The sequence below is a fragment of the Varroa destructor genome, unplaced genomic scaffold (assembly GCF_002443255.2).
Source record: "Varroa destructor unplaced genomic scaffold, Vdes_3.0 BEIS01000003.1, whole genome shotgun sequence".
NCBI lineage: Eukaryota > Metazoa > Arthropoda > Arachnida > Mesostigmata > Varroidae > Varroa > Varroa destructor.
The window spans coordinates 47,452,262-47,475,311 of record NW_019211456.1 but is presented as its reverse complement, the minus strand read 5'-3'; the positions used below and the strand labels follow the sequence as shown (position 1 = coordinate 47,475,311).

At 38.8% G+C, this 23,050-nt stretch overlaps 1 protein-coding gene and 1 long non-coding RNA gene across 7 annotated transcripts; both read right to left on the bottom strand.

The window, feature by feature from the left end:
* Positions 1-4,175: 4,175 nt before the first annotated feature.
* On the bottom strand, positions 4,176-8,922 carry LOC111247855 (CDK5 regulatory subunit-associated protein 3). Of its 6 annotated transcripts, none has more exons than XM_022799322.2 (11): positions 8,633-8,922; positions 7,738-7,780; positions 7,435-7,566; positions 7,097-7,227; positions 6,615-6,812; positions 6,322-6,511; positions 5,915-6,205; positions 5,469-5,615; positions 5,070-5,245; positions 4,702-4,810; positions 4,176-4,578 (listed from the first exon to the last, which is right to left on the bottom strand). In XM_022799322.2, exons 1-11 carry the CDS (start codon positions 8,684-8,686, stop codon positions 4,556-4,558), a joined length of 1,494 nt encoding a protein of 497 aa, XP_022655057.1. In that variant the 5' UTR covers positions 8,687-8,922; the 3' UTR covers positions 4,176-4,555. The 6 variants fall into 6 exon arrangements, with proteins under 6 accessions (XP_022655057.1, XP_022655056.1, XP_022655059.1 ...); XM_022799321.2 differs by having other exon boundaries at positions 4,702-4,802; positions 8,633-8,915; XM_022799324.2 differs by having other exon boundaries at positions 4,702-4,802; positions 7,734-7,780; positions 8,633-8,914.
* A 7,569-nt stretch (positions 8,923-16,491) lies between these two features.
* Positions 16,492-22,410, bottom strand: LOC147757057 (uncharacterized). The gene is made up of 2 exons (XR_015325181.1): positions 21,359-22,410; positions 16,492-18,442 (listed from the first exon to the last, which is right to left on the bottom strand). It is a non-coding gene; the product is annotated as an uncharacterized LOC147757057 (long non-coding RNA).
* Positions 22,411-23,050: the final 640 nt, after the last annotated feature.

Here is a 23,050-nt window from a genome sequence, read left to right as displayed (position 1 = left end):
CTGTTTCGTGTGCCACGACGAAGACCCACTATGTGCCCAGAGAGAAAGTCAGTTAGAAACCATAATGCTCTTGACGGTGAACTCCTATATAAACCCTCCAGCTTACTTTTTACAGTTGCCAGGCATGCTCTTTGAGACGTATGTGCCTGACAGATGGGTTCCAGCGTGGCTTATCCGTGATGATGGACAGACAAACGTGTTTTGCTGTTATCCCTGATTTGTGGGAAGTATTCGTTCTTCTTGTTAGCTTATTTTCGTTCGAATTGTTTTTCCAAAATTGTTAAGAGATCATTACAAAGTTCGATCTTGTGACAAATTATCATTAAGAGCTCTTAATGATAACCGGCAACTTCAAACGATCCTACACTGAATTTGTAAATTTCTGTTTTTTTTTTCCAAGAAATAGAAGAAATAAATGCATGCGATTACATCTTTTGCCCTTTGGTGCGCTTCGGGTGGATATCTATGGTGCCCATTTTGGAGTGCACACTAGCCGTTGCACTCTCGTTACGTAGTAATGGCGTGGTTTGCCATGTAGTTCTATTCACAACCTATCTCTTGCGTGTATCTAAGCGCTTGTATTCTTTCTTTCAAGATGCTCCAATCAATAGCTGTAAATGAAGTGCATGTCTTGGGTCCTTCACTAGACAGGTCATCGCCATTTTCTGCTTTTGTTTTCAATGAACACCATTTTTTTTGCTAAATAATGAAACGTTGGCATCCTGTTTATGTCCGTTGGCCAATTTGTGTCAGTGTCGTTCTACAGAACCTTAACCTCCCCGTAGCCTTTCTCTCCTGTCTCTGCATTCTGTTCTACCGTCGGTTTGATGCGTTCCTGTTGGACTTGGCGCCTCCCTTGAGCGCCTGCTACTGATCAGCAGTGCGCCGGTTCACTTCACTTAATCGACAATCAAATGGTCTGTAACATCTGCGGTGTCTTCTGCAGCATCGTGCATGTAGCAGTGACGCTGTCCACTCCAAGCAGCGGCAGCAGGATCGGGTCTGCCGGGACGTCGTCGCTCATTCGTTTCGTTGTGTCCGATCAACGATTCGAATATTTTGTGTCTGTCGCTTCTCGTGCCCTTGTATTCGATGCGACAACTCACTGGTACTATTCTATGCTTCGACAGGCGGAGACGCGACTCCTGTGTTTCTGTGTAGCCCGCGGCCACAGTAGACGCAGCACGATGCTGCTGCTAAACCGAGCTATTGCTGTGTCATTGATGCGCTCCCTTTCGACGAACGTTGTCGTAGCCCGTAACAGTCCACCTCACAGTGATTTACCACCTTTGTGCCTTCAACACGACGATGAGTGTTACTGCTGTGGCTGGCCTGCGACGGACAAGCCATCTGTATCATTGTCGATGGGCTAGCCAGTTCTGTTCTGTGACAGTCTGCGGTTCGCTGCCGCGTGTGTGTACGTGTCCGTCTGCTCAAGGTTATATAACTTCTGATCTAGACGAACATAGGCCAGCTCTACGTTATTTCTTCTTTTTTCCATTCATTTAACCCGCTTGGTCACAACGTCAACGATCCACCACCGTTCGGCAGATGGTGTGGCTATAAGCTGCAATGCTTAGGACGACGGGCTACGAGCTCTTGGTTTCAAACCTGGACCTAAACTGAGCAGTTTTGATGGCTTGACACGGTGCGATGCCGAGGTGGTGGCGATAATGGTGGTCGAAATTTGAAATGACAACAACGATCGATGTCAATCGCAGTTGAGGCCGTGTCACCGGTTCAACTCCCAGTTACCTCATTGAGGTGCTCGTTTATCGGTTACCAGAAACGTTATATATAGTACAACTATAGAAAGACCCGTAGCAATACAGGGACACGCACGCGCACATATACGCTTCACAGCTGCAGAATGATTTTGTGACACCGTTAGCCTACTACGTTGACCATTATACATCTATACAGGTACCTCGCCTCGACGAAGTGTCGTCGACAGCCTCACTTATGCCTCTTCGATGACTATTCCAACTAGTAGTGGTAACCCTTTAGGACAATGCATCCTTCGGGAGGGTTCCACTTATAATAATAACGATCGATGTCCTGTTGAGCTGTGAAATGTGTCCGCGTGCATTCGGTGTTGTGGTTTAGGCAACTGCAAGGTAGACATGTGGTGAGAAAGCACAGCACTCCGACCGGATCATTCGCTCCTGTCCTTCTTGTTTCCATTTGTTCGCTCTGGCGGTCATACGGTTATGTTGAGTGATGGTATTGTCGTCTTCGTTTTCGAAGCTGTACAATGCAGGCCTCTTAGCAAAAATCGCACGAATAGTTATTATAGAATGGCACCGTCATGAATAGCTGTCCTAAATATTAAGCAGGAGCAGATGAAGCTAACGGCTCAATTGGTGATTTGTCAGTCCGCTTATCCGTTCGCTGCTTATACTTGGCTTGGAGAAAGCTTGACAAGGACTGCCAAAGATGATTGATTCTGTCGAACACATTGTTCCTTCATGGAGAAGTAATGCTGATCCATTGGGCCGTAGGATAACCTGTAGCAAACACCTTTCCTTGACAACTATTGGCGATGCTGTACAAACCCCCGTACGCACTCTGGCAGTAACGAAGTCCCTAGAAAAATAGTATTAAGGAGATGTGCAGATGGGTTAATATTACAGAATCCTTGCTGTGATTCAGTCATTTACCTATTCATCGCATATCTTACCTTAGACCTATAAAAATCTTGAAGCCTGGTTGGAATAGACAGCTTCAGTAAGCTCACTCGACTACTCTGTAAAGAATAACAAAATGCATGTAAACTGTAGTCTAGCATCTTGCATACATTACAGGTAGCAAAACTGTCCAGTACTATTTGGCGCATAGACATTTGAAGTAAGTTCTAAATAATCATGACCACTATAATAACGCGCCAACTTTGGCTAATGTCGTTCGCTACGAAAACTGAACAATTAATGCGTGTAAGTCTATTGTGCCTAAGAGTAATTTTCTAAATAGATTGCTCAAGAAAGCTTCCCAGCACCCCGAGACAATAGGAGCAGATTGAGACTCCGAAATGGATGTTAGTGAAGTGTTAAAGTATCAGCGAATACTCATCGCAGCCAACGCCTGTCTCTATCTAGCAGCCGAATACGGAACCGTTAAGCCTGCATATAGCGAAAATAAGATTTCTTGTAGAAGTGTAGTGAATATAGAAACGTGGCGATTGGCTTTTTAGGGATAATTGTCTTTTTTCAGGAGCAATAACTCTACTGGTTCGGATTAAATCACTTAGAAGTAAAAAAATCTTATTTTTCTTACCGAATCTCTGGTAACGCACTCATATACGTTACAGCGCATTCAAATGAAGGAGAAATCTAAAACTATTTGTTTTGTTGACCGATAGTATCTCGAACTCTTCCATCCATAGAACAAAACTTAAAAACTAATAATAAAAAAGTAATAATAAGTAAATTAGATGAGGGCATTTGTATTTTCCATGTGTCTTAAATTTTGAGTTTTTTTTTTGCACGATCGAACAAGTTATACAGTTAACGCAGTCTTTCACTTTTCGTGTAAATAGACCTGTGGTAATAATAATAATTATTATTATTATTATACGATGTACGTCGTACATTTATTTAGCATACCGTTGCTCTAAATTTCTGTTTAACTCAATACGCTATAGCTTTCATCGAATATATTAGTTTTGACTTCCATCTTATCAAGCTTTATATGAACATTCAAGTAAACTCCTATTCGACGTCAGAGATTTCTCTCACGGTTATCGGATCATTTGTATTTGCATTACAATTGAGTAAGAACTAGAAGTGATGTAAGCTCTCTTTGTCGTGACGACTAGACCATACTCTAGATTAAAGTAATGTCAAACAACTGAAGAACCACACTTCATTTTGCTCCATACCTACATCGCATCAACTAAGAGCCAGTAGCCAGAAAATACACATACTGTGTTTAAATAAAGATGAATACTCAAGTTAGTTAAGCGGCATCTGAAAAGGCCAGAAATACATTTGAAACTACAGTTTATGTAAAGATTACTAAACTTAATAATGCAACGTTTATTACAGCACGCACGCACGTAACGGTCACGCATGTAGTTAACGGCATTTATTCAGGACTACATTGAACAGAGTATGCACTTTTGACCTGCACAGAATAAATACTGTAGGTAGTAAGACATCCAACAAAGACAAACGGGATACAGTAAACGAAACAACGTTTATTCTAAATATTTAGTGTATCTTTACAAATCCAGCACTTTCTCAGTTTTTACACCAAGCCCATGGAAGCATTGCTACTTAGTTTGCTCTTATGTACTACATCCGAGAACTATAAGCAGGCTTTCACAGTCATCCCCCTTGAAAATGCAATTACGGCAAGTAAATTTGAAAAATGTAGTTTCGTAGTTTAAGAATCGGCAGCAAATTGTAACTGAGTTAACAAAGAGAACGATATATTAAAAGTAGAACACTTGTTTTCTTTTAGAAGTTGATTCCTATCAAGTTAACTGGCCGACCTTGGTATTTGTTCGAGATCTCCTGTTCGATCTGACCGCGAAGAACCTTGGCCTTTTTTGCGATCACCTCCAGCTGGGGCTCAAGCCTACAAGGCACAGGAAATTATATACAGCTTGTTTTTATAAAAAAAAAAAATTAGAACTACTAATTGTTATATCAACACTTCAATGGTCTACAATAAGGTACAGTAGAGACAAGAACAACTTACTTGGCTTGGTCCGTCCGGGCTTCTTGACGTCGTGCAATAACGGCGTCCCTGCTCTGAATATACTTATCGGTAAGATACAGCTTGTGTTCCAGTTGCTCCACCTGCCGAACTCAAGAATATACAGATAACTGAACATCTTTATTAGCTCGAAGCCTCTCCAAACACTGTAGCCTACCCTTTATTATTATTACCCATCCATGTTGTCAACGGTAGACGGCAAAAGTATTCCAACGAGCTATCTTCTAGTATATTAATACGTTGCCGCTGAAGAAGATACGAACGTATTGAGCGAACTCATCTAAAAAAACTATGGTTATTAACTAACACATTTCGCTATGATGAAATTCTAGCTAAACATAATATCATACCAAACGATCAACGTATTTTGGTGACGAATGCAATTGGTAGAGGTGAAGCATCTTGTGGCTGGTAAGCGACCCGAGAAGCGCCTTTACGCGTTCCACCATAGCGTGAACCGAGGCAACGCTCTGGCTCTGTATGGCTTCTGTAGCCTTCTGCATGATGCTCACTAGTAATACATCACCTTTGAAGAGTGACGGGATCAAGGCAAAAAGACTCAAATAATCATATGATTAGAGTTTTAATAAATCAAGCATATTTATTATCTGCTTCGGAGACTGACGATATCAGCATTGTTTATTTTGCGATGGAACTAAATGCTGAATAACGTTGTTGAAATCAAGTTGTCGTCAAATTTCGAGCTAGATACTATGCACGTGGGAAAAAAAGTGGCAACAAACCCGTACCTTCGATTAACATTTCTTCAAGACGCTGTGTCAGAAAACACTCGATTTCTCGCAGTTCATTAAGAAACATTTCCCGTGTAGTAGGATTGTGTAGAACAGAGAGTGCATCTATTCCCTGCGCTACGTCCGCGCCTCCCTCATCGCTACCTGAAAACAGCAGCCCATCACCATGAATAGTTACTGAATTTCTATTAGAAGTAAAATGAAATAATTGATAACTCATTTATCGTTAAAAAAACAAAGAAGAGAATAGTCATTTACGACCACTAGACTCTCATCGATATATAAATTCTCCTTCATGGTTACTGCATTTCTAACATGCATTCTAATCACTAATTTCACTAAAATCCAATTTCTATGTACACACATGAAACCCAGTAAATGCTGGACAATTTATTTTTGAGGTTTACGTATAGCTTTCCGCTCACAGGGACAAAAAGGCCCACCTGAAATGCCTCCATTTGCGGCTTCATTACTTCCTGAGCCGTCATCCTGAATAGCGATATCCCACGAAATGTTATCGTCACCGTCGGCTCCAAAATCGATCTGATCAAGATGAACAAAATCGCCATTTGATTGTGAGGTGCTTTCAAGCGAAATAGCTTCATCGGCGGCAGAATCTCCAAAATTAATCTGTTCATCAGAAGCTGTTTCTATGTTAACTGGTGATGACGGACGCCGCTCAGCAACAACATCGGGCACACGCCCGCTTCGCCATTCGTATGTCGTTGTGTTCCCTAGTACACAGATAGCAATCGAACAGTACTGCTAGCGCAAAAGTATACTAAACTGGCATTGATTCAATTTGCGACTTTGATTGTCATATCTGATCTTGCGATGAATGATTCTTCACCTTTTTTTAGGATGTAGTGTGTAAGAGGGAGAAATTCGGCATCTGGAAGATTGTGTCCTAGGGTGAAGTTGATAAAGGCCCGGTAAAAATCTATAGCTGGTTTAAGTTCCGCCACACTGTTCGCAACATCATCAAAAACCCCAGGCAGTTCCTTTAAGAGCGACAGCAGCTCCGACTTAACATGCACGCCCTATTCGGAAATGGAAAATGCGAGCAGCATATTAGATTTTGTTTGAAGTATTGGTCTTTTTCCCCACATATGCTTTGCAAACGCACTTGAAATCAGTACGTACCTTAATTCCGAGCTTCTGGCACTCTCGTTCAAACTGTGTCCGTACCTCAGCGCTGCTTTTGAGGTAGGCCTCTTCTTTGCTAACGCTTTCTTCCTGAAGTTGACGGTTTTTATTGATCTGTCGTTTCATAGATGGAATCTCATAATTTATCGTGCGCGTTAACTGCTGGGCTGCGTCAGCAAGGTACACATTGTCAACCTGTTGCACAAAACATAAGTAAATTTGCCATGCGATACTTATACATCCCACGAGCGTTAGTTCGTTAATTTAGTATTATCATATTAACCTTTCGAGTGCTTATGCTTGCTAATAATATTAATATAATCTATTTATATGGCTTTGATAACATCTGTTTTTTACCTAGATTTAGTCGTTACTTTAACCTACACTTGGATCTTTAGAAAAACATCCCTAAAAAAATGGCTATTGAGGATGGTAATTAGAAAACTATTGAAGTACAAAATATATCATAGTCATATTACCTTATATAGCCGAATAACCTCAAGCCAGTCTTTCATCCTCTGCGACGAATAGCATCCAAAAAAATTTTTAGTATCCTTTTCGGTTTCCTTAAGAATTTCCACCAATCGTTGACAGTTGAAGTAGTTAATAACTATAACAGTATTCACAAAAGCACCAAAAATACTTTGATAAAAAATATTTTAACATAAGAATGTCTTCAAGTCGACAGCACCATTTTTTTCATCAGCTAAACATTATGATAAAGTCTTTATCAATGTTGTTCGGACTAATTTCACACCGTGTGGATTCCTCTATATATCTAGAGCTACGTACTCACTCCAGTTCACCAAAAACTTACATGATCCGGATAGAAGTTCACGAACTTCGTCAAGTTCTGGCATGTCTTGAATAGCTATATTAATTTTTTCCCTTACCGGCACGAGATTTTTCTGCCAATCCTTTGAGCAATGTCGACGACTCACAAGCCATTCTGTGGTCAACCAGCATTGAACACAATGGCATTATCAACTGAGGTGACTCCATAAAATGTACTATACGCACAACGTTTGCACCCAACTGATTTTTTCGATGACCATTTATTAACCAAGTGATCCTTTAACGACCTTTCGTTAGACTATTACTTGCAATAAGACATACCTACCGAGCAATTTGTTGACGGAAATGTCGATTGGAAAATGCGCGTCCTGCAAATAATAGATTAGTTCAATATTATTATGTTAAGCTAACCATATTGAATTATAGACATTTTTACGATGCCTCTTCTTTCGAAAAATATATCCTACAAAACGTTAAACACGCTTAAATAAACAGTCGCAAATACGGTCGTGTACACTGTATTAAAGTGTCCAATTAAATTTTCTGCTGATGTGTTTAGGCTTGAAACTGTTCTTAAGGTTAGAAATTGTTAAGGTTAGGTTTTTTTGTGACGCTCTCAGAAATAAGGTGTTATTTTTTTGTGGTGAACTCTGTGTAACATTCTAGGAAATGCTACTCCAAAGGTGCAACAATAGAAAATGAGTAATTGTTAGAGATGATAAAAACGAATTATCTTGGAATTAAAGTTGGATCAGCGAACATAACAATCAGTATATGTCAGGATTTGCAAATACAACAACAATTTATTGAGAACCATTTATTGAGGAACAATGATTTCAACGGTGTCTTCTCAATATTGATACAGAATGCGTCGATGTTAGTCGAGTTATCTGGATTCAATTATTCATAGACGTTCATTGCCTTGTGTTATATCAGTGTGTTGAAACAAAACGTGAGTCGTGTCATACTGCTTCCATGCACTTGCCTTCAATGTGAAATATATTTGAAACAATAAAAAAAATAACTGAAACATATAATAGTGTAAATGCAGTCGAAGGTTGAAGTATTTATGGTGAAAGATTATTGCATTCTTAATTCACACGTAAGAGAATCATATAAAATGTCGCAGTTCCCAGCACGAAGAGGCGAGCTTCTCTTTATTTCAAATGTTGCACATGAACTCTTTGAATGCATTCCTTTATTTATCCGTAAACACTCACCGACATTATGACAGCTGCTGAGCTTGTAAAGGAAACAAAATGAACTACGTGCATTAATTGTTCTGGTCACTACATTACCAGCTGGATTTGAACGTTAAAACTTGTTGTAGGCTGCAAACAGATGGTTGTTGCGTGTGTGTTTGTGTGTCTGTGTGTGTGTATGCGTCTATATAAATATATCGGTCAACACGCAGAACACGGTCGGTCCAATGGCGGGAAATTTAAGATGTTAGAACGACGAAGCGAAGGTTTATGATTGAGCGTCGTATTGAGTCCGCACATCTATAAAATTAATTGGGACATACACAAATCGAAGTCTTAATTCACAGTCAATTATTTCCTTAACAGGAGCAAATAGTTTGTCATTAAAAAATATTCAGAAACAAATCTAAGCACGCTATAGCAGAGTAGTCTTCTAGTAGTTTCGAATTTTACTGTCTTTTTTTTTTTCGGTATTGCTCATTAGGCATTCCATCTACTGCCGGCTATCTCCCAGCAGAAAACGATGTGTCTGAGCCAGGGTTTGAACCTACATCACAACGTGTTTTTAGGATTAGCACGCAAATCTGTTAAGAGTCATAGGGAATATATCATATTAGATTAGCTCATTTTGATTATAAACTAATGAACTGCTTCTGGCATGAGGTATAATTGATTTGTTTTAACTAGTTCCGTTAATTCGCTAGTTATTTAAGAATCTCATCCTGGAAATCGCGTCTACTTTAAATCCTAATAGCCTAGATTCTTTTTCTTTTGTAAAACGGGTCACAAACTTGTAATACAATGTATTTCTAATAACCTTGAGTATTAAGTGTTTGACTCATTATAGGAGCTTTTATCGCTAGTCGAATAAAATTGGTGCTACTGCGAATTTCAGCTCAGTGAAGGGCCCTAAGTAATTGTTATTACTTGTTACTATCTCTCGCTCTTCGATGAATTGAATAAAATTATAAAATATAGTATATATATATATATATAGTAACAACAAAAGGCGCTTTCCTCTATTGTGGTCTGAGGCTTGCTTTTTGATCGAGACGAAGCAGACGATGGTGACGATTACGATGCACTTGCAGATGACACACTGGCTACAGAACTCTATGATGATTACTGAGAGACACTTCAACGACCTTTTACGCCTTCGTCAGCCGCCGTAATAGCGGTTTTTTCGGTACATTTAATACATAGCATACCACATAACAGCACTGCGCGACTAATGACCTGCAAGTCACCAACGCCAGCCACCGAACCAGGCGGGGCCGGTCGATCAAGTTTGCCAATCTGGGGAAAAAATAAAATAGCATTGTGAGGTCGAGTTGTCGTCACGCAAATAAATTTTTCCACCAAACATATCTTGTGTTATGATATCGTTACGCAAATTTGTCTATTAAACTTTGTATTTTTCAGGAGCGAATCTTTGCGTGGATTTATTGACATATAGAACACTTTTTGCTCTGGAGGTTACCTCGCTGCCATAGTTCGCTTACGATAAGCGAACAACGAGTGAGACCCTTACAGAATTCTACTACGAATGTGGCAGTTTCCCGCTGTATATTCTCTCGTTATTGTTTTTTCCACCTTCGCTTTTCGAGGACAACAGAGGCTAATGCACCCGCCCCATGCCATTGGCTTTCCGCCCGTGTGTGGCGGTCTTTCGACGCCTCGTGCTACTTGACTACGGCTAAGTTAGCACTAGTAAGTTGTTACTATGCAAGGAGTTTACGATAAATTTAGTTATTGTTATAACTAAATTTATCGTAGACTCCTTGGATTAACTTGGCGTTTTTATTGAGCAGAGTAAGACGACCTTACCGTATCTTATGGGCGAGTGCCACGATCTGGTTGCCGAACCTGGTCATACAGATATCGTTTTTTATTGACCTACAGTTACCGATGGCCTGTCACTATAAGTGCTCAAAGAGCTGTCTATGCCACAAAGTTATACTGGAAAATATCTCTAGTTAGTGTCGTTGCTTTATAAACGCTTTATGATATTTTAAGCTTTCCAAACGTTAACTTTCCATATGGAAGAATACAGATTGAACTTATGTCCAAACGCACATCTCGATGATTTAAGACAAAAAGCGTTTTTCTATCGATTATTGAAATACATCTTTGCAGCTTGGCCATTAGCTGAAATTGATCGTCAAATGATATAGAATCAGGTTTTTCGAAATTATCCGCTCGTACGTTAAAAGTGATGCCTTTGACCCTGCTGAAACGTGCCTACTGCCGATAGCCCTTAGACGTTCATTTAGGGGTCTAAATGTGATCGGCTTGTCGAGGACTAGAAACGTGCAGGCTGCTCGACTAGAGAAAATTATAACTTTAAGATATTTTATCGGAAGTTAGCAAACGCTATTTTTTATGTCGCTTCGTTGCACCTCTGTCACAAATTATACAACTCACAGGTAACTGTGTATAAATTACGACTTTTTAAAGCGATGATATAGAAATCTGTAACGTCATATGAATATACGATAATAGTACAGCACTTACATGTTTAAAGTAAGGAAAATAGTCAATGGCAATGGGTAATACAACGACGCACAACGCAACGACAACGAAGTCCTCGAGATCGTATTATCCATAGCGTTTCAAATGGTCAGAATAAAAAGACTAAATGGAAATAGGTAACAAAGATGATCTTCTGTCTCAAACACTGCTCAGTTTATAAGGCCAAAAAGGGGCCATTTTACATGCGATACGCTATATATAACATGTTAATTTAGATAAGTACACTGTTGCAATTTTTTAATAAGAACATTTTTATTCATACTTTATCCTTACGTTCGTTCTACATTTTTGCCTTATTGAGTACAACCCCTAACTCCAGTGGAATTACTCGGGGGTTAGTCGATAAATAGATGCGTTATTGGACTGTGGCAATGCAGTCGTGTGGTCTCGACTAGTATTTCACCTGTAAAGCGCCCGTAAGAATTGTAGAGATGTCTAACCAACCAGTATCAAATTAATAAGGAAAAGCCAGTCCTACTACGGCTATTACCGTCTTACGTGTTCTACATAATTGTCTCTTAGTATTTTGTAGAAAATGTCGCTGTTTTTTTTTAATTAGTTAAACAGTATTATCGCAATGTCCGTAATAGCGTTTTGAATATTTGACAGAGCTAGTCTTTTTATAGTTTGTAGTGCCCTACAGAAAAGTCTTTTTCACTAATAAAGATATATCTACGCATAGGTCTATAGTCTCGGTGACATTAAATAGAGCAACGTAAGCGCCCACTTTTTCCTCTTGAACAATCCAAAGTTCTCGTATCAATGCTCTTCTGTGCACATTATTAAAATGAATACACTTCTAATTCTAATATTGAATTTCAGTTGAAGTTTAAGCCCAATTTTCTTGGAAAGCTTCCTGGCCTTTTCAACATTGTCCAGGCTCTGCCTATCTGTCCTTTCGCCTTCCGAGAAGACAAGGCACTTCTTGATGTACTATTGGGCCTCGGTTTTCTTGCCCATATCTATGAGGACTTCGGCCATAAATAGGTGGTTATTGTTGAATATGCCTGGACACACTGTAGAATAAAAATAGGAACGACAAATGCTATGAGAGAGCTAGCGATTTGCGTTAAGCGTATTGCTTGTAAACTCTTAGGCAAATACCCTTACTTCAGTTATTTAGTTAATTAATTACTCTGGTTTATCGTGACCCTTGGTGTATAATTTGTGCATTATCTGCTCCGAGTTACAGCTGTTGGATTTCCGTTCCAAACGAATACCCCAAATTATTGGAGGTGACTTTACGAATGAGCTCGAATTCATTCATTCGCATGAAGAGTGTGTTGGCGCTTTATGAGCTTTATGGCGCTTATGAGACTTTAACTATAGACCTAAAAACATTAATGTATCGAATCCTACACTTGTGCTATATAGTTATAAATAAATAAATAAATAATAATGAGTATAACGATAACAAGGGTTGGGCGCAAAACGCACGTCCCATTTATGAGAAAGAAAGGTGCAGATGGACGAAATAGAATGAGTTGAGGCTCACGCGCATTCAGACTAATTGTTAATCGATATCATTACTTGCTGATTTGTTCCATCAAATATGTACCAAGCAAGAAAGAATGATGGAATGCATGCGATAGATGTTTTCGAATAAGTCTTGGAGCTTTTGCGGGACTAGATTTAAACTCGATACTGACTAGTAACTATCACGCCGCAGGTATTTTATTGAAAATATCATTACGCAACTATAATATATATGGCTTATAGTACTTGATATTTTGGTAATGCACAGCTAACAAAAAATTATAAAATGATCCAATCATCATGAGAAATACAAGTGTATTTGAATGCAAATAGCAAATCGGAGACCGTAGCGTCGTGTACGCGAGTAATAATGCTCAATCTGTTAGGGTGACTTGGATGGAAATCGCTTGGTGCGTTTTAAGTACAAAATTTGAACTTTTGTTTTTTGAAAGTTACTATTTATGTAGAGCAAAGGCTGATAGCGTAAGATTCCCTGTGGTTACTGCCACCTGATGAAGATTTATCAATTTTTTCAGCTATAAATCTCACCTTACATTGCTCAGCTTTCTGAAAAGCGTTGGCAGCTCCATGAAGGATGGTTCTGATGGCTTCGCGAATGAGGTTGCGGCTGCCTCTTTTTGAAGCCAGGACGAAAAAACCACCTGATAGCATCAGTTTCCGATCATGTAGTATGCCGTCTCACGATTTATATTGAGTGGAAGGCATTCATATAACACGCAACCAAAAACGATCAATAGGCGTCTTTTGGCGAACAACAGTCCTTAAAGCTAGAATTTGAAAGGCTGCATGCACTGGAAGAAGCGATTTGGAGAAGCACGCTATGAGTCAATATCGGCGGAGGATCCTATCGAAATATACTGCTACTAGAGGCTTCTATGGACATAATTCTGCTGCTGCAGAATCTTAGGTCGAATATTAGGGTTCAACATAAATCAAACAGTCAGTAAAAGTCTACTATGTTCCCGAATAACGAATCCTTCTTCGATTTACCGCTTGAAGGAATCATGTTTATCCTTTGAATCGAGGCTGATAGCAAACCAAGGTTGCGAATTGCAACAGTGTGGCTTCGTATTTGTTTTTCGCGAGTATCTCTATGGCCTCAATAATCGCCTTATGCTTTGGCTTTGTCGCTTTGTATTCCGCTTCTGTAAACAAAATTCGAAAGAGAATAAACTAACTATAATATAGTAACCCATATATTTTTGTGCGATATTCACGTGCAAACGCGTGAAAATCATGAAAAGTACTCTGTAAATCTAAACAAATTCAGGCATTGAAATACTACCCGACAGGTCAAAAAAGCCGGTTGATCAGGCAGAATATGTTGTCATTAAAATCATTCTTCGCAATTAAGCTTGCGACGTGGCACATGTCTAGCAATCAGACACCGAGAATAAATTAGAAATATTCGGTGTACTTTGTAACGCGTAAACAAATTTTATAATAGACATCAACATCCGTTTTGTAGTTATTTTGAACTCTATTATAGCATCCCTTTGCGTGCAGTGTTGATACACTATGGTTGCTACTTTGGTATCGACGTTACAATTTATTCAGTACAAAATGACAATCTTTTGTCATTTTCAACTTCTGTGGCGGTCTGAGGGCTTGACTAGCAACACTTCTCGAGCTCGACAATCGCAATAGTTATACGAAAAAAACACTAAACTAACTCGATTTGATCATTGGCATGTTCAAACGGAGAGCCTATTTCTACATTCTATTCAAACGCAATCCCTGCTGATGATATTTTAGTATATGATATTGATTTGGCATCTCGTTCGGTAATGTTTGCTGAGACAAAGGTTCACGATAATAAGTGCGCCCTTATAAGTAAAACAGTTTCAACATTGGTCTCCCGATGGCTATGACATTAACAGTGGCAAATTAGAAATGTTTACATAAACTAGGCCTATTTGTATGGCGTAAATTATTTTCATAGCATAGCACTTGATGCTAGATATTTGTGAAGTTGAATATAATTTAGGCGTCACTTATTACGAATTAGTCATTGTTCTCTCGCCTTAATACCTCCATATACTTGTTTCTAAAAATGTTAAGTTCAGATTACATTCATGACAACTCGATACCTTGATGCATCGTCAATACTACAACGCAAGCACTAGGTGCTGAAGAAAAACATTCGCTACGTAAATATAGCAATAGATAAAATAAAACAATAGATAAAATTCGGATTTAATTAGCTTAAATCGCTGATAATCAATCGACTTTGTGTAATAATATGTTCGTTTCCAACATCTATCGTTCGAGTAACCGATAGACTGCCGCATAGAGCATTAAAACATTTGCTTTGAAGGTGATGAACACTTTCAGTATACGTAATCTATACACTCGCATACCGCTAAGTCTGATCTAAAATTAGATAGCAAAGGAATTTGTAATTGTTCTCAAGAGTTACTGGACGTAGCTGTCAACTCGAAAACAGACTTTTAATTTGTGAACTACCATTTTTATCGCTATTCCAGTTCTGTTTGTTTTATTTACAGAAAGTAAATCCCGAGTGTTACTCCTATAAGGAAATTTTAAATTATTTCCGTATTTAAACCGCTTCTTAGATATGTAATTTGGTTGCGAAGCAGCATTAGTTTCTAGACTGCAATCAATGGTTAAATTTGCTTTGACAGAAGATTACTTGGCCAGGAACATGTTTTTGCTCTATCAATCTAGTAATCATTTCTGTTCCGCTATTATCAGAATTTGTTGACTCAGCTTTGTACATCTAGGGCTGGATCTAACAGTAGATATATACGGAGTGAAGAAAAACGAGAATAAGTTCATATGGTTGCTAAGTTTCATATTATAAATCGTTGACAGTATCGTATATTGTTATTAAGCCATTATAAAAAGGGTCAAATTGTCGTATAAGCATAAGGCGAAGCAAAAAAGCGAACGGATGGCCCAGAAAATCTACAAAAACCAAAATCGGTTTGGAAACGTTCACTTATATAAGGTAGTGCTAACTAACCATTAGTTAATTAATTAATAACTAATCCGTAAGTTTGAAATATGGGCTAATTTTTGGCTTTTAGGTTCAACCTGCTAATTTTTAGGCAACTATCCAACTCTAGGTGGACTTTTATGAACTTGTCATCACGCCATGTATATAGGTAAGCGACTACCTCATGACGGAAGTTTAAGACAAGTAATCACTACACTCAGTCTTCCAATTCAAAAATAAGACTTGCTAATTCGTTTTTGTTTTACCTAGTTTTATTCTGTATTCCGTTTCAACGTTAACGGATGAAACTATTTGCTACAAATTGGCAGCTTCCCCGTAAACACTCCGGTATTGTCGTTGAAGAAAGTAGCTTTAAACTTCACAACAAAATAGCTCGTCAACCGCTGACTATTATTTTTGTCAAGAAATTTTGATACAAGATCATATATTGAATGAGAACTTACAATGAAGCTTACGAATAGCTTCAGATCAGATATGTGCGTGTGTTACATTTTTGTTTTCTTTTATATTTGAGCTGATCTTATTGTCGGTGCGAAAATTAACAGCAATCATTAATTTAGCCTTCTGTTGATAACAATATATATAATCTTAAAAGGCGATGATTAAAATAGTTTTATTCATAAGTTTATCTGTTGCCTATAAAGACTATAATCTCAGAACGTCTAAACTGTATGTGAACACCTATAGCATATGCGTATACGACCAAAACGATGCATCAGAATAGGAGCTGAAGGTGTTTTTAAACCATGCGAAACTCACTGTCTAAAAATTACACATAGTAACGTAGTGATGTAAAAACAAGCAGTATATAATATGCTCTGAGGTAAGATATAACTAAATCACAGATAAGTAGACAAATCAGAAATGCTTAGGAACGAACGAGAATAACCAACAGCTTTATTCTAAATAGAACGCGAATAACGTATTGCACCATTAAGGGCGCTCCAAAAGGACACTAAGCGCGTTGCAACAAATAGGTTTTCCATTTCGGGTTTGAAGGGTTTAGGACTTATCTGTTGTCAATTTAATAGAAGAGCATATTGTAGTGATATAGATGCCTAAAAGAACTCTCCATATATACACGTAAGTCACTTTTTCAGCCTAACGCGTAGATTGGGTAAAACTTCGAAGTCTGAAGTAAAGCACACGGTATGGCGGCTTGAATGCACCTAATACAGGATCGAAAACCACGCTAAAGATTTCGCCAGTGCACAAAATCATGCACCTCTCGTTGGTGGAAATACTTTTCTTGCCGTATATGCCAACACGTTTATTATCAAGGCAATGCTTTAGTCAGAACCGAAGCTCGGCAAGTGTTTTTTAGTCAGAATTAGACGGTGTTTGCTGCCAGTGTTAAAATGTCCCAGGACTGATGTGGTGTTTTTTCCCCCAATTTTCTCTTCCTTTATAGATTGCGACGAATATTGGATTTAAGACGATCAGCTGAATACTATTTACTATCTATATATAGGAAGAGCTGACTATGAGTACATTAAAATAATTTGCATCTTGTACTCGCTAAATTTAATCTCCTCCTAGGCGATACGCTGGAGTTGATAAGCTAGTGCTTAAACGTATCAGACTAATAGATACTGACCCAAGTTGACATTTAGAAGCCAACTTACATAGGAATAATTGCTTCTAAAAACCCCGCAAGTAAGCCCCCACTGGACCTCAGGATTGGATCACCTTCGAACTCCGTAATGATTCATTGTGTTACAACGCTTGATTGCGGCCTCGATCTTCAAGCAGAGTTTTAGGAGCCGCTTTTAAAATGAATATCTCACAAAGCTTTATATTCACTGAAAATATCCGTAGTTGTTGTATCGATAAAGGAGTGCGCCGGTCACCCATGAATAACGGTATTAGCCGACGGACAACATACATAAAGAAAAACAGCCTGTGTAATTTATCGTGTGGCCTTGGTCAGCTCAGCCGGTTTTCATCAACCTGCTAACTTGTCGATCAACTACCGATAGAGCGGCACCGAAAATAACAGGCGAAGGTGGCAGGCGGATTACCTTTTCTTTGACGTCTCTCTGTGCGTAGCTATCGGTCGCTCTGTTATTTTGCATTTCTGTTGCCTCCTTGCTGGCCACCAATAAGAAAGGTCGATGCTAATGGATTTTGTCGTTGTTAGTAAGGCATCAAAACGGTGGAAGTACCAGAAGTTGTTTCCGCTCCTTAGCGTTTCCCCTCCACGGTTTGTTAAGAATGCTCTTGAGTATCGAAGGCCGTTGTAGTGGCGGCGACGGTAGTTCTGGTCAGTTAAGTACAACCGTGATAACGGCGCTTAACAATAATACGTATCCTAGTAATCTTTGGCTTCGGAGGCGTTTATGGGTCCTGATACCATTTCGTGCCGGATGTATCCTGCACGTTTGCTTACTGTTCTCTTTTATGCGGCGACCGACGTCGACAGTATCGAAAGTAGCATCGGTAATAGCGGACTTGGTGTTGCACTGAAACCGTCGGTATTCATTCAAGGGTCTAAACATCGCCTTTGCTTACTATCTGGTTTATGTCGAAGAAGCTAATGTCGTTGAGGCCGACTGAGTAAGCTCTGTGGAAAGTAAGAAAGAGTGCGTGCGCGTATTTAACCGTTATGTAAAAGTAATAAACTTTAGCAAAACAACCCTTGAACTAATCTGCAAGTACTCAAACAGAAGTAACAGCATTAGTTTCGGTGGAGCAGTGGGGGGTTCGGGAGCGTTCGGGACTGACGAATATCGTTCCTGATCCGTGTGTGTGCCACGACGGCCCGCCTTCGACAAGGCACCTTCTGCATCAAGGGACCTTCCAGTCGACTGTGTTAGCGCCTGCTTCAGCCATTACAGGAAAAACAGCATTATGTAGCATTGTGCCAATATTTTATCTCTGATCTACCTGGCAACTGCTCTGTTTATATATATATATATATATATATAGGATTGTCCAAAAAGTATTAACCCTTCTGAAGCCGAATTTTAAACCAATACTTATACATTAAAATAATGTCACTGATATAATTGTATCGCTTTTTAATCCCACTACTATGAAACTTCTATGGTTTCTCGACGAAAACATGTGATATGAGATCTTTGCAACCATACGTTGAAACTAAATTCAACATTATTACTATTAATCAAATTAAACATTAAAGAAGTTCTGTACCAATTGAAGTAAATGATGCTCTGATAGGTGCGCATATATACTATTTCCGGTCGATTTTTTCAAATATGTGGCTTGTTTTAACCTCCGTTGCCAACAGTAGAGGTCCGAATCAAACGTTTAGTCAAGTAACAGCAACTTACAATGCACGTTGTTTTTCTAGTAGTACCAGTAACGTATCAACATGAACTTTTTTGACATCAGTAAAATTATAGAACATTTATTTTTCTTCATTTGCGCATTAATAATCCATTTTTCATCACCCGTGGTTAACCGCTTCAGGAATGATTCTATTTCATTGCATTTTTGTAGAGCTGGAAATATGATTATTTTTTTTGCGTCAGTCCTTGTAGCACCCAAAGAGCTAGCTGTTTTTTGAAGCCAGTTCTTTCAAATTATTTAAAACTGTTTGGTGGTGGATGTTCTGCTTCTTGCAATGCTACGGCTACTCACGTATCGTTCTCGCTCCACCTTTCAATTTCATCAACTTTTTCTGTAAGTGATGGATCTTAACAGGACCATGTTTCACACTGAATCTTCCAGGATGAAAGCGGCAGGATCATTTTTAAACCTTTTTTCTCATAGCGCATTTTAGCCGTAAACAGAACCAATTCTTTTATGGGTTTGGGTACCACGTTTGTCTTTATCGTAATAAAATTGTAAAATATAACGATTTGTTTTATAAAAATTTGACTCGTTTTCAAGGCGCTCTACCGTAAACTTGAATAGAGGCATCCCAACAAGTTTAACACATCTAATAATGCAAAGCCTCCGCTTTTAGATGGCCCTGCCCGATGCGATTTATATTTCATGACAAATGTGACTTTAAATTCATTTAGCTAGAAAAGTGGTCAGAACTTTTTTTGAAAAACCAATATATATTTATGAATATGAAGACTAAGAATAATATTATTGGTGTCGATTGTCACAGCGAGCAGATAAGATGATTTTGTCGAAGCTCCGTGGATGAAAGTAGTAATTGTAGTTATCATAGCGTGGCGTCAGCGTTAGAGAACGGACAAAGAAAAAATGCGGTCGTCGTAGAGCATGACTTTCAGGTTATATAACCATTATCGCAAGAATGCGACAACTTTACTATCGATTGTGAAGCAGCTCTTGCTCCCCAAAGACCAATAACAAAGGGTTGATTCGGTGGAAAACTGACAAATGGTACATGTCATTTTATTTAGTCGTCTATCATCCAACAGGAACGAGACGGCTACAAGCATCTGAGCATTAGACACACAAACAGTCGTCAAGGGAACGACGAGACTGGGGTGTACGAGTGCTGGGGTGGTGTGCAGAAAAATCCTGCGGTCTCTTGAATTTAAACCCCCAAACTGACAGAAAAAAATCGACGTCCACAACTGGAATGACCGTTGGGTGTTCTGTTAAACGCACCAAACGATGATCTGATAAGTGATTCTTGGCTAAACGAGGTACAGATCGCGTTTAAGTTGGACTAGCATTCAGATTTACACGGTTCATATCATATCAAAACGTAAAATTGTATCACCTTATTGGGCTGTGAGTACTCTAAGCGATGGTGCGCACTGGAACCAGAGCCATGGGCTGTGTACAGCAGAACAAAAACGATGACGATACATTTCCGTAAGCATAGGTCATACTAATGAAAACTATGGTGAAAAAAACTATCTAGCGTAACAATCGTTCGCCAGGCTCTCCCTTTGCTATTTACTTGGATAGTTATATTTCATCGTTCAGAACTTGTTTTACCTTTACCGTAACGCTAAAATACATTCGAATAGCGTTGAAGCTTTAAATTATAATAATTTTAGCAACGATTAACAACTATAAGAGAGCGTTGAAGTTGCCGTTTCGCTATATCTATGCATCCTTTTATATTTTGTAGCGCAGATTCAAGAATAAACAAACATTTTTCGCATGACTGCACTATCGAAGAAGGCGTCATTTGTTCTTTTTTGGGCGGAAATCAACCCAGTCGAGATGCTAGAATTGACGTACATAAGGGGCCCGGTTGTTGTACTACCGTCACTTGTTCGCTTGTCACTTGTAGCTAATCCCACTTTATGTATCTGCTTGGCTGCACTCACCTTTGGCCACAATAGCTTTTCCTTGTTTACAAATCGTCAGATATACCTTTGGAATACCTTTACACAGAACCAACTTGCGACATATCGACATTTAAAGATACACCTATGTTTCATCTATATTTAAAAAGCAGTTTGCGGCCGGTGGCAATGAATATAAATAACATTCTACACAAAAGGATTTCCAACAGCTTCAGGTGAAATTCGTTCTTGAATCACGTCTAATCAAAACCTAGGTTGAAGAAACTGACTCTGCTCTATCTCTCCAATCCGGTCAGACTTTTTTAATGATATTCTGTGGTAAATAGCCTATCTAGGCCTTTACTCGAAATAAAAGCAGGAGGAATGGTGCTCTTATAATTGCTCATCTCTACAAGATATATAACGCAACGGAAAAATGTAACATTCTTCTTCATCTAATGCGTAATCTTCATCTTGCCAGGCTGCCTTTAGCGACACAGATTAAGGTACAAACCAAATTATTTAGTATTTTATCGAGAATACCTCACTTACGTCAGTGACATGCCATGAATAATCACTTTAGGAAGGAGACCGATTAATTAATAGACTATATAGACTTCTGTGTAATCCTAATAGCTGCCTGTTTCCTACAGCTGACAAACTGATCGTTGGGGAAGGCATCGACAGAGGGGGCCTAAAACAGATACGTTTCCTGTATTCACCCCTCAGAGTTTTTAGAGTTGATTTTACAAGAAGAAAATTTGTATCGATAGCAGTTCGGATTTTGATATTTGTAAGAGTAAGAGATTCACCAGCTTTATCGAATATATGAACACGCCCTCCACTTATACTGTCAAACACACATAACAAGTCAATTTGGTCAACCTCCGCAAAAATCGCTGCCAAGAAGCTGTTTGTTTGGTAACTTTTTATAACGAACCAGGTGACATAACGTTGAATCGTAAGGCATTACATCAATGGTGCGTCCGTGAGGTACACTTGACCACCTCTCGGAGGATAACAGGAATTCGCATTTTAATGTAAATAATATACAAAAATATGCTTGGTCATCTAGTACACGGTCATTATAGAACAACTCGCTTTAGTACCAGACTACTAGAATCGAGTCTAACGGCTTTTTATAAAATGATACATTTATCGTATTCTTTTTTGGCAAAGGCCTTGGGTCGTGTGCGTTGACTCGTACATAAAATCAATTGTATAGGTTTAAATCGAGTTGGGATAATGCAATTCAATTGTTTTGGAAATAGTTTGCGCTTTTCAGGCTGAGAACTGGCACTAACAAGAAGTGTAACGTTTTTAATCAGCGCTTATCTAATCCATGCATGACAATACCATGCAACAGGCATTCTGCGCCTGTATATATATTTCAAGTTGTTCAGTGAACTGACATTGAATTTTATAGAGTAACAATGAAATTCAAATGAACCATTTAGCTTTGTGTATAAGTCCTGGTCAGAGGCACTTCTGAAAATCCACCTTCTAGCTACGGTGTAGGTCAATGCGCAGTTGAAATGATTCAAGAACAAACATGTCGAGGCCAAAAATTTTATATTCTTTAAAATTGAATACAACTAAGTGATACTAACCTTTTATTTAAACATGGCAGTGTGCGTGTAGCATTGTTGCAAGGTTTTACATGTTTTTCTTTAGCCCTACAATCAAAAAACGGGTGGTGAACTCTGTCCTTTACGTCTGGACTTTATTCGGATTTCCGCAATCAATAATACCGGCCATGGTACAGAGAACTGCCACGTATGCCGCCTTTACCCGTAGTTGTGACGTCAATTCAGTAATAGGAGCTTGATCCCTAAACGTTACCGCTGGAAGCTCCCGAAAAAGTTTCAACTGGTCCACTTCGTATTATTACGGACTATGGGAAAATTAATCAATTAATCGCCAAATTAAGGTAACAACGTATCGGATAAAACTAGATCAGCCCATAAAAAGCTTGTGAGTCAAAGTAGGTCAGACAAAAAAGTTATTACTATAATGATCTCATTGTCCTTTAATGACGCAGCGATGGTAAGCTTCATCTAGCCCATCATGACAATTATTTCAATGGCAAGTTTAGTGCTTGACTGTATCTTTAGACATCCAACATGCCTTTGGCTCGAATTCCTGCTAGACTAAAATAACATTTGAAATTATTTCGCTGCTTATAATAAATATTTTCAATCAAAAATACAGATAATCAAAGAAAACGACGGCAGATTAGAAACC